Here is a 15035-nt window from a genome sequence, read left to right on the forward strand (position 1 = left end):
ACGCAGCCGGAAAGCAGAGATTTGCTTGCAGGCTCCCAGGGCAGATTTGACTAATGGAAGAGACATTGGCTCTTATTCCCTTCCTGCTTCCCCCCCCCCCGCAAGCAAGCAAGTGCTACCTGACTTGCATCCAGGCATTGTCCTCTTCTCCACCCCTCAAACCTGCCTCTTCCAGCTTACTTCCCACCTTGACATCTGCTCTACCCATTCTGGCCAGCATCACCCACCCCTTCTCCAGTAGTACTCCTTTCCACCGACCCCGTGGCACTTCCTGCTCACATCCCTTTCCCCATCTCTCCTGTCTGTGTCTTTCTCTGCCTCACTTACAGCTTTTCTCTCCAGAATTAAAGATCACCCTTTGTCCCAGCTAGGACAGTGCTTTTTTTTTTTTTTTTTTTTTTTACGAGGCATGCCAGCGATGCCTTCAAATCTTCCCAAACCCACTCTCCAGCTCCCAAAATATGGAATGCCTTTTCAGTTGTAAGGTAGTTGAGATAGAAACCTAAGCTTGCTGAGGGGACAGGCAGATGCAGCATCTTCAGCGTTGCCTTTGCTAGCCCTGGGTGGCCAAAACCCCTTTGAACAGCCCAGCTGAAAGGCCACATGTCAAGGTGGGAAGTATGTGGGACCTATGGAGTCCTGGCTGCTTTCTTCCCCTTCTGGTTCTGCTTCTTTTCTTTTTTTCTCTCCCTTTTAAAAGTTTTGCATATGGCTGACTAGGCATCTCTCTCTCAGAACAGCCTCTGGCACAGAATGCAGGTCATCTGCAGAAGGGATGTTCTTCCTGAGCCAGGGCCCTCTGGGCACTGTGGATGGAGCCTCCAGGTTTTCAACATGAATTTATTTTCTGATTTCTGCAGGGAGATATCCCACCCACCGCCTCTGCTTTCACCCCAGAATGCGCCCCATATTGCCCTGGGGCCCCACTTGAGACCTCCTTTCCTTGGGGTGCCTTCGGCTCTGTGCCAGACACCAGGTGAGCGCATGAGGAATGCTTGCGATCAGCCGGGGGAAGTGGGTAGAGCGAAGATGCAGGCTGTGACAAACTGTCCTTTAGCCAAACAGCCCAGACGCATTTTCTGTGTTTCCCCGTTACTGTTGTGCTGACTTCCACCCTTGTTTTGCAGTGATAGGAGCAGGCTGCCTTGGCTGCTCGCTCTTTTAATCCCCACCAGCCTCCCTGGTCCCCTGTTTCAGCAGCAGGCTGCGCTGCCTTGGGAGTGAGGGAATAGATGGGCTCTAGAACAGAAAGGCAGCTCTCAGCTGCCCTTTCCTGCTCAGTTAGCCCTCTGGGGAGCTGGCCCTGAGTTAGCAAAGAGTCAATGCTGAGATTAATAACCTCATATTATTGTTCTCCCTGTCCCCAGGTTACGGGTTCCTACAGCCGGCACAAGCGGAGATGTTTGCACGGCAGCAAGAGATGCTACGAAAGCAAAACCTGGCAAGGTAAAGAGTGTAGAGGGCTAGCCTGCCTGGGCTTGGGTTGGATTTTTCCTTCCCTTTCCTAGCAGTAGGGGTGCTGTGTTGGATGAGCTGTGCACAGGTGACAGAGCGGTGTCCATGTGAGACCAATGGAAACAACGTGCGGGTGTGGAGGCGACACCTTGATCCCGCAAGCTCTGGTTCAGCATGGCTGGGGGTTAGCAAGTTACTCGCAGAGCCCCCCCCCCCGACGTTCCCTCTCTGCCTCTCCCAATTTAGGTTGGAGATGTCGGCCGAGATCATCCGCCAGAAGGAGCTGGAGAATCTCCACAGGCAAAGGCTAATGGCTGGTGACCCGCTGAGCCTCCATCCCGGCTTGCCCCCAGACCACCCGGCCCTGCGCAACGTGCACGACATCCCCGAGGGCCACCCGCTGCGGGAGGAGCTCTCCCGGAGGAACGCCATGCTGGTCCTGAGGCACAACAACACTCCCCTGCTCTCCCTCAACCCCAGCGTCCCCAGCAGTGCCACGCCGCCCAAGGAGCAGCCCCGGCGGGGCAGCCGGAAATCGGCACACCACCGCGCTGAGCCGCAGGGGCTGAGCGAGGCCAAGGAGCTGGCGGAGCCCCGGGCGCGGGATGGGGTGCCAGACTGTAACGATGAGGAGATGAAGGACTCTGAGAGCGACGCGGATGTGAGCGACGAGAAGCCGGAGAGCCTGAAGGCTGAGAGCAGCAGCTCAGCCACTGAGCTTAAGGAGTGCAAAGAGACGGGCAAAGTCTGCGAAGGGGCCAAGGAGCTGGGTGAAGCGGCTGCTGGCCAAAATGCTCCCTGCAGCTCCTCGAGTGCCGAGTCCCCCAGCCATTTGCTTGGCCCAGGCATCAACAAAAATGAGGTGAAATATCTCCCGCCAGCCTCCATCCCACCGCCTCAGCCGCTGCCCTTTGGATTCCCTTACACGATGAGCCCGTACTTCCATGCAGGTGAGTGCATGGGGGCCTGTCGCTGAGTTACTGGCTGGAGCAGTGACACGTTTTGCAGCATGCTAAAAGTGGGACTCTTCCCCCTTCCTGTTCTGCAGTGTGGTTGTAGTTCTTTTTTCTCTGCAGGGAACCAAGCACCTTCTTTTAATTAGTATGAAGGACTCCATTTGCAGTGAAGCAAATCAAGGGTCATAAAGAGGGCCAGCAGGGACAAAGTGACTCCCAAGCACATGAGGAGGGAGATCGCAATATGATGGACTAAGGGATCTTGCAATTGCTTGGGCTTTCTTTGGAAGCCATGTTTCAGGACAGACGCCAGTAAACTTATAGGGGGCTTCAGGGAGAGGCAACAAAAATTATTAATGGCTGCAAAAATTAAAGGGCCAGAAGTATTGTATCTGGAGGGGTGGCCTGAAGGGCTGTAAAGACTGTTGGGCTGTGCTCATGTCATTTCCAAGCAGTGGAGATTGGAGGGGCCAGGCTGGAGAGAAACACCCAGATACAGCAGGACAAAGGAACAGGAGAGCTTCCCAGGGTGACTTGGATCTGCCCTGCGTGGGCAGAGGCCGCAGGCTGGTAGCGAGGCTGAGGCTGTTCTGCAGGGAGAGGTGCAGATGGCACTGGGGATGTGCAGGGCTGGAGGGTGGCTGGCTGGTTCCCACGTGTTCGATTCTCCCTCTGCGCATTGCCGTGGTTCGAGGAGAGGGAAATGAAGGATTAAGGCTGCAGCATTTTCCTCCCTGCCGAGTGTCGTATCTGGGACATTTCCAGGGTAGCGTGTGAGACAGCACCTTTGGGATGGGGTGTCAGAGAGTTCCCCAGCAGTGACGTACATCCTGGCTGCCCCATGGCCTTGGAGGTGTCGGAGTTACCACTGCTGTGCCCCTTTTCCAGGGCAGAGGTAGATGGGCTCTTTTCCCTGCCTGTGGTGTATTTCTCAGTCTCACAGGCACTGGTATAGCTGGATTGGTGCCTGTTGGATGGGACAGGCAGGCGGGGAAGTCCTTGCCAGCTCTCTGGTCCCCAGCGGCGCGGTCCCTTGGGCTATGGAGATGGGCAGCAAAGGCAGGCACAGCTGGAGCCAGAAGGGAGCAGGGAGTACAGGTGGTACAAAGTGGGGTTTCAAAGCCTGGTAGCTGGTCTGCCCCAGGGGTCTGCTGTGGGCAGAGTAGGGTGGCAGCCCCGCTGGCTTAGCCAAGAGCCAAAAATCTGCCTCAGCTAATTACTTGGCTGAGCAATTAGCAGGAGGTAGTAAGACCTCCTGCCACGTGGAGGAGGGAGAAGGGGGGGCGGCCTAGCATGTGGGTTGCTGTTGCTGAGGCTGCCTGTTTTCTATGCAAAGAGCTGCCGCGGTTGTGAACGCGGCTGCCCATCGCTCATTAGAGCTGCCTTCCAACCAGGAAGGAGGAAGCGATTTTTCTGTGACAGGCAGGTGGCCAACATGATAAATATTCCTGCTGCCTGGGGCTGCTGAGGCTTCGTGGCAGGAGCCTTTTTCTCCTGGCCATTAAAAAGGGAAACACACGGCTCTGTGGTGCTCATCGCTTGTGTGAGGCTCTGCAGGGAGGCCTGGATTGTAGATGCGTTTCCTCCCTCCCCCAGCAATGCGCAAGTGACTGTAATAGGCCATTTATTATTATCACTTCAAATTTATATCACGATTGTGTCTTGAGGCCTCGGCAAAGATCAGAGCTGTGTTTCACTGCCCAGTTTCCAGGCACTTCTGATTTGTGGAGCCTGTTCCAGAGCTATAGGTCTTTTCCTGAGGGCTCTCTTGCTTTCGGCTAGCTTCACATTGTCCTGGCTGTTAATATTGCCTGTTTGCGGGACAGCAGCACTGAGTTTAGGCCCTGTTGTGTTAGGCACCGTACAACTCTATAGCAAAAGCTCTCGCCTGAAACAGCCTTGAGAAGACAGGGCATCTTGTTCGATGCAGCACAGCAGGTCGATGGGGGAGCTGGGAGTTCAGCAACTGAAATATTGAGGGCTATATTGATCCAAATGCTGCAGGGATCGTGGGGTGTGCTGGGGTAACGTGTGTCAATGAAAAATGTGTTACTTGGGCCCTTGGGGAACACAAACTACCTGAAGACAGACAGACAGAACTGCACCCACCTCTCCCCTGGTGCCAGATAATTTCCGTAATCCTTTTTTGCGCAAGGACTGCTCTTTCGGCCTGGCACAACAGCAATTTTGTGCTGTACACCGGAGGCTGGTATTATAAAGTAACCAGCTAAACAAAGCAGGTAACACGGCAGGCTGAAAGGAAGAGCCAGAGGGAAGAGAAGAGAAGTGGCTGGCTGAAAATGACCACTGAGTTTCAGGCAGTTCCTCTGGTCTTTCAGCAAGGGGAGGCTCCTCCTTTGGAGGCAGAGAGCTGTTTTCTGTCCCTACTGGGAAGAATATCGATGAGGCAGCCAGAGCTGGGTCGATTCCCTGAGCTGCCTTCTGGGGATCTGGCGGCTGCTCGATGACCTCATCTCGTCAAGGTTTCAGCAGCTTTGCTCCCCTCCTCCTCCCGCCGCCCTCCTCCAGCCCCGTCCTTTGGAAAAGGTGAAGGATGGAGTGTGCAGGAGGCTAAAATCCTTCTATCGATCTGTAGTCTGGAGAGCAATTAACGCAAGCCTTCCAGTGCCGCTCCATGACCCAAGCCCTCTCCGGTGTGCGGGAAGGAGGGGGTGCATGCACAGGGAGGAATGGGAGAGGGGTTAGAGAGTGGTAGCAAAACTGATTAAACCCGTAGGTGGGCTGACTCCAAGTGGGTTTGCTTTGTGCACTGGTCTCCCAGTTGGCACTTGGAATTGTCTCCTTTGATGCCAGGAGCAAAAACTTGCATGTCTCCGTGCAGCAGAGACAGCCCCGTTGCAGCCTGGCTGCTGGATTTGCAGCAGAGTTTTCCCTTACTGGGATGGCCAGAAGGGTTGCTCTCCCTGACCCGTTCAGCCTTTGGCTTCTCTTCTGAAGCAGCTGGATATCAGGAGGAGGGAGGGAAATTATAAATGGGTTGCGGCATGGGTGGTGAGGGCTTTTACGTGGACACCTGTCTACAAGACGCTGGCCTGGGACGATGGATTCTTTTCAGTCCCTACACGCTGGGCCCCATCTGGTGAAATGCTCTGTAATCCATTACCAGTCTCTCGGACCATCATTTATCATAGAGCAAGACAGAGGAGGCCTGGCAGGGAATAGATGCTGCCCTTTATGCATCCTCGCAGTCCAGCAGGATCCAGTGACATGTCATTATTATAATAGAAGGCGCGTCCCTTCTAGCCACTTGGCACCTATTTGTTATCATTCTCCAAACTGCCAGAGCAGTGGCGAGCGGGTGCAGCCATGCACAGAGATGGAGCAGACGGTGCAGTGTCTTCCCGAGGAGTGACGGAAGGACAGGAGCCCTCCTGCTCTAGGGACTTTAAAATTAGAAAGGGCCAGTGACTGGATGCAGCGTGCCGAGGGCTGGTCCTGTACTAGTTGCAAATTAGATACACAGTGAGGCCAAAGGGACCACTGTAATCAGCTATTGTGTCCTCCTACAGAAGTCCTTCCTGGGGTTATTCCTGCATCTGGGGACTTCAGACCGGTGACAGAGCTGAGGTGGGAGCAAAAGGGCAGCGGGGGACGCCTGAACACCGGGCTCCACAACCCTGACTTCAGGGGTACACAGAATGACGACCGAGTCTTTGGAGCTACTAGGGCTGAGCTCTTCTGCAGTCACCGTGAGATTTTGGGCTTTTCTGCAGGGGACAGGGGTGTTTTGCCACTAGCTTCAGTGGAAATAGGTTTCCATGCTCTAGCTTTTAAGAACCCAAAGTATTGGTATTTACCTTCCCCCTCCCAAGAATATTTCTGCCAGTCAGTCCCTGTTTCCCTGGTATAAATGGGAAGGGAAAACAAACTCTCCGAGATAAATATTTTGGCTGTATTATATTTCTCTGTGTGTGGGTATGTGGAAAATACTTCTTGTTCCCATACAGCAGGCCTGTCTTGCCTTTACTCTTGGACACAGCAGGCTTACTGTGTGTGCATCTGTGTGCATCCTGACCTCTCCCTTCCTTTCTTCTGGGGGCATGAAGAGACAAAGGAAAGAAAACCACGGAGGAGAAAGGCTTCTGTAGGAGAAGCAGTTGCTAGCCCAGCTCTGCTGGCGATGTCTGTAACCCTGCAAATGATCCCGCATTCGGTGCGCTTCCAGGATCGCAAGCTTGCGTGCAGGAGAGAGACCGTAGGGAAGCCTTGAACCTTTCCCCTCATCCCTGCCAGTTGTGAATGCAGCATTTGGGCTAAATCTCTGCCCACGCTGGTGGGGACCTGGGGAGCAGGCATGACTGGCGGGGACTGACCAGCCTCTCTCTGTGCAGGCTGAGGTTAAACCCTGAGGATGGGTCTGGCTGGCTGGCGACTGGAGAATTCATTCCCGAGCACTGTGTTGCTGCAATTCAATCCTTGGCTTGCTTTCGGAATAAGGAAGTACCTAATTTTAAAGCAGTTGGCTGTTACAGTCAGATCACCTCAGAGACGCTTGCTCTGGCTGCAGATGGAGGTGTTTCGCCCGAGCATTGACTGTGCCTGGAATAATTGAGTTCAATTTCGCTTCCTCTATTTACCAAGCTGGAGCCACTCTTCCAAAAAGGAGAAAGAGAACTACCCCCCGCCCCGAGAAAGAAAAACCCTCCCCTGAAACGGCAAAAAAAGGAAAAAAAAAAAAGCCTCAGCCGTTTGGGCGTTTTGTGAATTTTAACATAAGCAGCTGTGAGTTTGTCTCCTGGAAAATGGAATGCAATAGGAATGAGAATGAGGGCTCGTGTCCATCTGTCTGTCTGTCTGGTAGCTGGGGGTGGCGAGGGGAAGGAAAGTGCTCGCTGGCTCTTTGGCAGTGGTCTCTGCCTCCACTTCCCGCGCTGACAGGCGTCTAGTTCGCAGGAAAGCTGGTCGTTTTCTCTGCAGCTGTTACCAGACACACAGAAGTATTTGAAGCTTTTTCTAGCTGGAAGAAGAAGGGGTGTGAAGAGAGTGAGGAGCTGCCTGGCCTCCAGCGGGGCACAGGGTGGCGAGGCGGGAGCAACGAGCTCTCCACGCTCGGTGTGTCATGGCCAGGCAGAGCTGTCCCGGGGAGCATCTTGCAAGCCTGGTACTTACGCTGGAGGGGAGAGGCCCCTGTGCCTGCAAGAAGGAAAGATTGGCGTAGAGACTAAGGATGTGAAGAGGGTGTGAAAGGTCTGGTTATTGCCCACAGCGGGCACCCTGAGGCTGGTAAGAAGCGCTGGCAAGGAGGCCGGTGTACCGAGTCCCCGAGGCATGGGGAGAGAGAGGGACAGCCCCGTCCCTACTCCAGAGGGACAGGTAGAGCTGGCAGCGGCAGCAGGCTTTGGAGGGCTCCTGTCTCTCCCCACAGCTCCAGCCAAGACGTTCTGGCACTGGAGTTGGCTCTCATCTGTTTGCACTGGCCCGTGCGTTTAAGGAGAGACGCGGACTCGTCCCCGTTTGCTAGGGGCGTTTGCGAGCAGTGGCTGGCCCTCTCTCCACGGGAGGCTGATCGTCCTTGTATAATTGCTGCGCTGGGAGATGCACATCGACTACCCAGTGCTGTGCAGGGGGGTGTGGGCTGCAGACAGGGCACTGCTGTCTCCTTCCCCAAGAGGAGGCGGCGCAGCGGGAGGGGAAGTGGTGGGGCAGCTACAGGAACGGTGCGGAGGGTGAGGCTGGGAAGGGAAGCAGGAAGCTGGGAGCGGAAATGTAGTGGAAATGATTACATAGCGTCTGCCTGCTGCTTGTGCAGACTGCTGTTGTTCTAAAAGCATCTTATTGGCATGATAACTTCCTCTATAAATCCTGTCCTTTTCCTGTTACCTTGGACCGTGCTGGTGGCTTTGCCAACTAGCTAGTGGAGACTCGGCGTGTGGCTTTGCTGTTTGCTCTTTCTGCGCCTCTTTCTCTGCCTCTTGCCTCTGACCTGGTGCGTTCCCCCAGGGAACCGGCCACTCCTCATTCTCCGGGCTTGTGCTCCCCACCATGGTTTTGTTGCACCCCACTTGCAGAAGCGCTATCCGACCTGCTGTGGACAGGAGCAAAGGAGTCGCAGCAAGGGGTTACGTCCATGGTGCTGATCAAATGCCTCAGGAAAAAACCTTAAGCCTACAGAACAGATAATTCTGTCATGATAGACCCCTGGGAGAAATACTTTTTCTGGCAATTTGTTGCTTCGTGCTCTGAAGCGTAACAGCTTATACCCCTCATGAACTCCTCTACCCACTATAATCATGGATGTTCCCATCCCTATAAATTCTGTTAATCTCTTGGTCTAAATGGTATCACGCAGCAGTGAGTTCCACAGGTTAACAATGCCTTCTCTTCCCCCCCCCCCCCCTTTTTTCCTCCCCTACCCCCAAAGTGGCGTTTTCTGGAACTAGGTTTCTTCATTACTTGTTTCTGAGTTTTTCCTTTTACACGCTACAGTAGATGAGAGTTACCTGGCTGGCATTTCTCTCGCCATTTCTTATTCTCCGTGCCTCTCCTCCAGCTCCTCTCTCGGCCCCAGTTCTGTTTTCTCCCTGCATGCACGTCCTGTGCTGTCAGGCACTGGCGACGCAGGGCAGCAGGGGGGGGCTCTTTTCCACCCTTTTGGAACCCATCACCTTTGTCTCTGCTGACAGGGCTGGGACCTGAACCGCTGTTGCGTTTCGGAGAATTGACATATCGGCTTGAACTGAGCTGTGCTATCTTCAGAGTGTTGCAGGAGCTGGCAGGGGTCATCCCGTCACCCGTCAGATGCCGGGCCAGGAGAGGTGCCTGGCTCCTGCGGTGGAGCGGAGGGCAGTGTATTCTGAGGCAACGGCTGTGTTGGGGCAGACCGATCCGATGGATATTTCAGGCTGGGGTGGATTGAAAATGAACACTTTGAAAGAGCGAGACGTTCTCCAGTGATTCACGCTCCGGCAAGGCAGTGGGCCACCAGGGAGAGGTGCTGGAGCCTGTTATCATTCGGAGCACGTAGCCAGGAGAAGGGTTGGGGAGAAGAAACCCACAGGGCAGTCAGAGTTTTCCGCTTTGCGGTGCGTGTGGAGAAACACTCCTTCAGGGTTTTTTCTTTTCTCTCCCCTCCCCCCATTTCTTCCCCGCAGCTGAAGAACATTAAACACATGAAATGCATTAGCTAGGATTTTTCCTTTCCCCTGCCCCCCTTTCTAAGCTGGGGACCTCCAGGAGGAAGAGGCCTATGAATTGACCCTGCCCAGTGCTTTAATTGACAGGTCATTAAAGACGAATGTGTGGCTAGAGAAAAATATTCAGATTGCAGGCTAGATGTTGTCCGTGTGGGATTTTAATGATTTATGTTTCTTTCTCCTCCCCTCCTTCCTACTCCCCAACTCCAAACAATCCAGGCACCATGGGAGGTCTGTTTCTGGATGGTGAGGAAAGCCCTGCGCTGGAAGACATCAGCAAATGGACGGTGGAGGATGTATGCAGCTTTGTGTCCAACTTGTCTGGCTGCACCGAGTACACTCAGGTAAATCTCTTAACAGCCTCAAGACCATCACGGGAGGAACGCCCTCCCTGCAAGCCCCTGTTCTTTCCCTCCCATCTGTGCCTATTTTACTTGCACTGTCCATCCTAGGAGAAGGTGTATCTCAGAGCCCTGCAGGGCCTGGAGCTTTTTGGTTTTTCTCTAGTGGATTGCTAAATAGCTACTTGCTGCCAGTGAAGACCCCAAGAAGGTGTGTGATGGGCCTTGCAGAAGCCCATAGCAAGAAAGAGAGAGTCCACTGGGAGAGGACGGGAGTAGGGGCAAGGTTAGGAGTGAGCATCCGAGTTGCAGGGTTGATCACGGTTAGTGGCTCTTGGTGTCACTTCTCTCTCACTGTCCAGCTCATGCTTTTAGAAGCTGCCCTGTGCTCTATCGCAGGGCTGAACACAGCGGTGGCTTTGTGTGGAGCAGCTGTACTGTGGGACGGGCTGTCAGGTAGTCCCTGGATCGGGGTGGGCAGCTCGCGGTACCAGCCAGCCTGGCAGAAGGTGCTGCGTTCTCTTGCTGCACCCACAGCACTGTGGAGGCAGAGCAGGGCTGCGGGAGACCCTGCCTGCGCAAGCGTCAAAGTACCGTGCTTATGCTGTAGAGTGATGGTGACTGTGATTTTTAAGCTCATTATAGTAGAGTTGAAATATCCATCAGTACTGGGGGCTTCATAAAGCCTGTTCAGTGTGAGGTCGTGAGGTGCAATACAAAAAACAACCCTGTGTTTTTGGCTTCCGCATCTGTTAGAGTCCATTATAAATGCCCCATTGAGAGAATGCACCAACTGCGAAAGCACAGATTCCTGAGCTGTCTGGGACAGCCTTGTAAAGAGGATATAGCGCGCTTAGAAGGGAGGGACTGAAAGTAGCAGAGATAGAGAGGCAAAGGGCCAAAGTTCAGGACAATCCAGCCTTTCAGCAGAGAGACATCCCAGGCTGAGAACAGGTCTTGAAAGGGAGGAAGGAGAGCAGGAGTCGAGCTTTCTGGACATGCCACTTCAAGAGAGGAGCTTCCCTGACTGACAGCTAAGGAGTGCAAAGCTGTGCTTTGACATCCAGGCTGGCTGAAATCTGATTTCTAAAAATCTGCCGCCTCCCCCTCTTTGGCCCTTGCTGTCTCTCTCTGTTGGCTGCGTTAGGCAAGTGTCCTCTCCCAGAACTTATGCCCGCCCCCAGCCATTTTGAGTAAAGGCAAAGCTCAGCACCCCAGCTTCTGCTGGGACCGCCTGTTAGGAGAGCAGTGTGCGTATCTGGCTCTAGGGAAGCGATTCCCTTCAGGTTATGCTGATTTGGTAGTGTGCCATGGGGAAGGGTGCGTGCTTTTGCATCCCTCCAGGGGGGATGGGGAAGTGGAAACCTGGAATTGCCCCACAACTCCCTGTTCTTGCTCAGGTGACGGGATAACGTGCTTTCAATCTAAAGGCTTTCCGTCCTTGCCCCCTAACCGTGATGTTAATCCCATCACAACATGCTTTGTTAAAACCACCTGTAAAACCAGTGCTTCTTTGGAGCAAACAGCTGTGCATGCATGCATGCGAGAGGCAGTATTTAGGAAAGTGAACGCTTGTTAGGGAGATGGGGTACATGTAACATTCCCCAAAAGGAATGACAGGTATTTGGGTTGTGCTTGGGAGTGGATCAGGGTGACCGGGTGTGTGGAAGAGAGAAGGGTCAGTTTCTGATTATGGAGAGAGGGAGGGAAAGGACACTGGTGGAAAAAAATGGTGGATGGATGGGTGTTTACGGGAGGGAGAAGCAGCAGGTCTGTGCGTGTAGAGGGGAGTTCAGGAGCTGGGTTTAGTGAGGATGATAAGGGGGTGGGTGGTGGGTTCAGGAGTGTATGCGTGTTGGCTGCAGTATGTATTGAAGAGAGCTGAAGCAAAAGGCTCTAAAACCAAAATACACAGCTACTCGCATGCTCTGTTACCCCCCACCCCAAACCGTGTGCTCTTGGACTGGTGGTATTGCAGTTTGTCTGCATTCCCGCATTGGGGAACGAAGATCAGAGTTGCCTGGAAGCTTCTGAATTAGGCCAGTGGGAAACGTGCAGAAATCTTTAACACAACCACCTTGCAGAAGGATCATCCATTTACACCTTCCATGCCAGCTCCTGGGATACCAGTGGGGAAGAAATCGATAGCTTGCTGAGACAAAGGTTCAGCAATCTTCTCAGTGCATTGCAAACAAAATGTTTTACGATAATGGGAGCTGCTGTAAACAGCCTCCTGTTGTGGCCTTGCTATGTTGCATTATGTAGGGGGTGCATGGCTTAAGGGATGATGCGTTTTTATGCACTATGCTTATATGCTTAACAGGTTTTTTTACTGTGTGAAAATGCCAGTGTTCAAGGGCGACCCAGCTCTGTGGCTCTAAACTGCAGAGCTGTCTGTGTTCTCTTCTCCAAAACCACAGCTGCCGGGGAGGTCTGGCACTGGTCTGCAGGCTTCTCCTGCCAGGAAAACCCAGCAAGAGTTTGGTGGTATGCTGCGCGTTTAGAAACATGTTTCAGACAAACAAGAAAACTTCAGCAAAAACAAAAGTTGCCATGCCCGATTTCAGCCCTTGATATAATATTCAGCTTTGTCCCTGCAGTGGATCAAGACCTGAAGGACACCCAAGGGGGATACTATTCTCAAGTTAAGGCTTTTTGTGGAGGGTTTTAGTGCCAAGCGAAGGGAGGCTTTTGGCTCCCAGCCACATTGGCTTCAGAGGAAGGAGAAGAAATCGGTATAGTAAGTTTTACTAGGTCAAAGAGCAGAAACACATGCTGCAGTCGTGAGCAGCTTTGCTGGTGGAGTCCAGCAATAAAAAACACTTGCAACAGCTCAGCTGCCTTGGCTCATAACAGCCACCGCCACTCTCCAAAGGGATGGCTGTGGGCTACGGTCTGCTGCTGAAAAAGAAGCCATTAGAGTAAATTGAACCCCCCTCCCTTGCCATAGTGTTTAGTAATAATAATGCTACGCATAAGCCACTGCGTGGAGAGAGACAGCAGGATCAGGCCCCACAGACAGCTCATTTGGGCGAGCATCCAGTATGAGCTAGGGTATGAAAAAATTGCTATGGAGTGGAGGTGTGGTTTAGTAAGACAAACCAGGCATCTGACCGACATCTCCCGGAACCAAGGGGAACCTGCTGGCTAAATTACCAGATGATGGCAGTTTACTCTTGAAGTATTGAGCCTGTACATCTCCTCACCCAGGGGAGACTGGTGTAAGTGTAGCCCTGCTCTACATATGAAGAATGGAGCAATAAGACCATGTATTCAGACCTTAACCTTTATAACACAGTACATACTAGGTGGAAAACTCTTGCATGACCCTGCCATTTGAAATAGATAGAGGCAAAAACAAAGTATTTTTTTCTGTCCTTAAGAACGTGTTAAAAGGGTATAGTTTTGCATGGCTGGGTGTATTAGAATGTGCTCATACGGAACTGCCATTTTATAAGACTATACTAGCCCTGCTGTCATTTCTGTGATTATATGTATGCACATCACCAGGCTCTGCTTCACTCGGCTAACAGGGAGAGGGGTAAGAGACTTGCTGTATCGTTAATGGAAACCAGCTGAAAGGCCAGTGCAGTTGACTCCGCAGGATCTCGCCGCGTTTAGGGGTACCGCTTGGCTACCTCAGTCAATACAGTGGCACTGCAGTATTTATTAGTCCATGTTGCTAGAAGCGTTCGGGAAAAAGAAAGGGCCTAGTGCTAAAACAGACGGGTGAGGAGGGCTCATCCTCCCTGATCCCAGTTGGTGTTCCGGGTATCAGGAGTCACCGCCAAACAGCAATGACGGACTGCATTCTCCAGGCTGCTCGCATGTTCTAGGAAAGGTTGTAATATACGACAGGCAAAGGAGGAGGAGGAAAAAAAAAAAAATAAAGTGCAAAACGGAGTGTTGCACATGAATCCATCTAACCTGCAGAATGTGCTCCACAGATCTGTTTATGTATTTTGCCTGGAGACTCTTTTGGAAATTAGCAGCTTTGAGAAGGAAATACATGAACAAGCAAGTTCCTCCTTTTCAGTTGCATATGCCTCACTGAAGACTGCAAATACTTTTGAAGTCTACTGGGTCAACTTTTTCCAAATATCCACACAAGTGTGAGTGACCTAGGATTTGCCAAAATTTAGATTCTTATCTTTTCTCCTATGTCTTCTGCCCTTTTTGGAGTGGGGACAGGGCCCCTGGCATGTCACTCTTCTTTCTCAAATCCGCTATCGTACGCTATCAGCTGGGCTTACTCCTAATGTTGCACTTACTTAGGTCAGCTGTTTTGGTTGCTAAACTTGGGGACGTTCCCCAGGGAAAAAACTTCATGCCCCATCCCAATATTAATTTAAATAAATAAATAAATAAATACTGCTTTATCTAAACTGTCCCAACAAGCCCTAATTCACATGCCCACGTGTTGGCTCCCAGCTGTGGATGCAGGATTGCATATACCTCTCGTATTAATATGGGCCTACTTCATCACTGAGGCTCTTAGTCTACCATTCCTACAGCGCCCTTCTGTGCAATGGCAAGACGAGCGCATCAGATGTGTCACTGGCATTTCTAAGCCTGGACTTGTGTTCTGGTTTCTTCCAGGTATTCCGAGAGCAGGCTATTGATGGTGAGACCCTGCCCCTCCTGACAGAAGAGCACTTACTGAACAACATGGGACTGAAACTCGGACCTGCACTGAAGATAAGGTCACAGGTAGGAAAATTTGCGATGTGGCATGCTTTAAAGTTTTTTCCCTAGCTGGAACAGGGCTGTCAAGAGACCTGGTTTATTGAATATAATTTATTAAGCAAGAGTTGTTCATTTATTTATCTGTAATTCTGGTTTCAAGAAAGCTTGATTTGTCCTCCATAACGTTCCGTATCCTCATCTGGAGCCAGTCACGTAACTCTTTCAGTAAGAAAACACGGACAGTATTCAGTGCCCAGGGGCAGAAGCAAATAGTTCAGGACAAGTGATGGGAGGGAATAACAGGGATGCAGCGGGGAACTCCTAAAATGGACCAGCTCCTGCTAGAAAAGGCACATTAGGCTGTTCCCACCAATACCGGCCAGGAAAGAAGAAAAGTTGTAAACAGGCGAGGCAATGTAGATGGTTTCAAATCAGTTGAGCCT

At 52.1% G+C, this 15035-nt stretch overlaps 1 protein-coding gene across 3 annotated transcripts in view; it reads left to right on the forward strand.

Annotated features, from left to right (window-relative positions):
* Window positions 1-15035, forward strand: part of SAMD11 (sterile alpha motif domain containing 11) — a 129286-nt gene that overhangs the window by 110231 nt on the left and 4020 nt on the right. For all 3 annotated transcript variants that reach the window (XM_076356333.1, XM_076356334.1, XM_076356336.1), the window contains exons 10-14: window positions 861-976; window positions 1368-1446; window positions 1702-2405; window positions 9785-9909; window positions 14506-14616. In XM_076356333.1, the coding sequence (XP_076212448.1) occupies window positions 861-976; window positions 1368-1446; window positions 1702-2405; window positions 9785-9909; window positions 14506-14616 (1135 nt within the window). The remainder of the gene's footprint in view (window positions 1-860; window positions 977-1367; window positions 1447-1701; window positions 2406-9784; window positions 9910-14505; window positions 14617-15035) is intronic.

The sequence above is a fragment of the Aptenodytes patagonicus genome, chromosome 19, assembly GCF_965638725.1.
Source record: "Aptenodytes patagonicus chromosome 19, bAptPat1.pri.cur, whole genome shotgun sequence".
Lineage (NCBI taxonomy): Eukaryota > Metazoa > Chordata > Aves > Sphenisciformes > Spheniscidae > Aptenodytes > Aptenodytes patagonicus.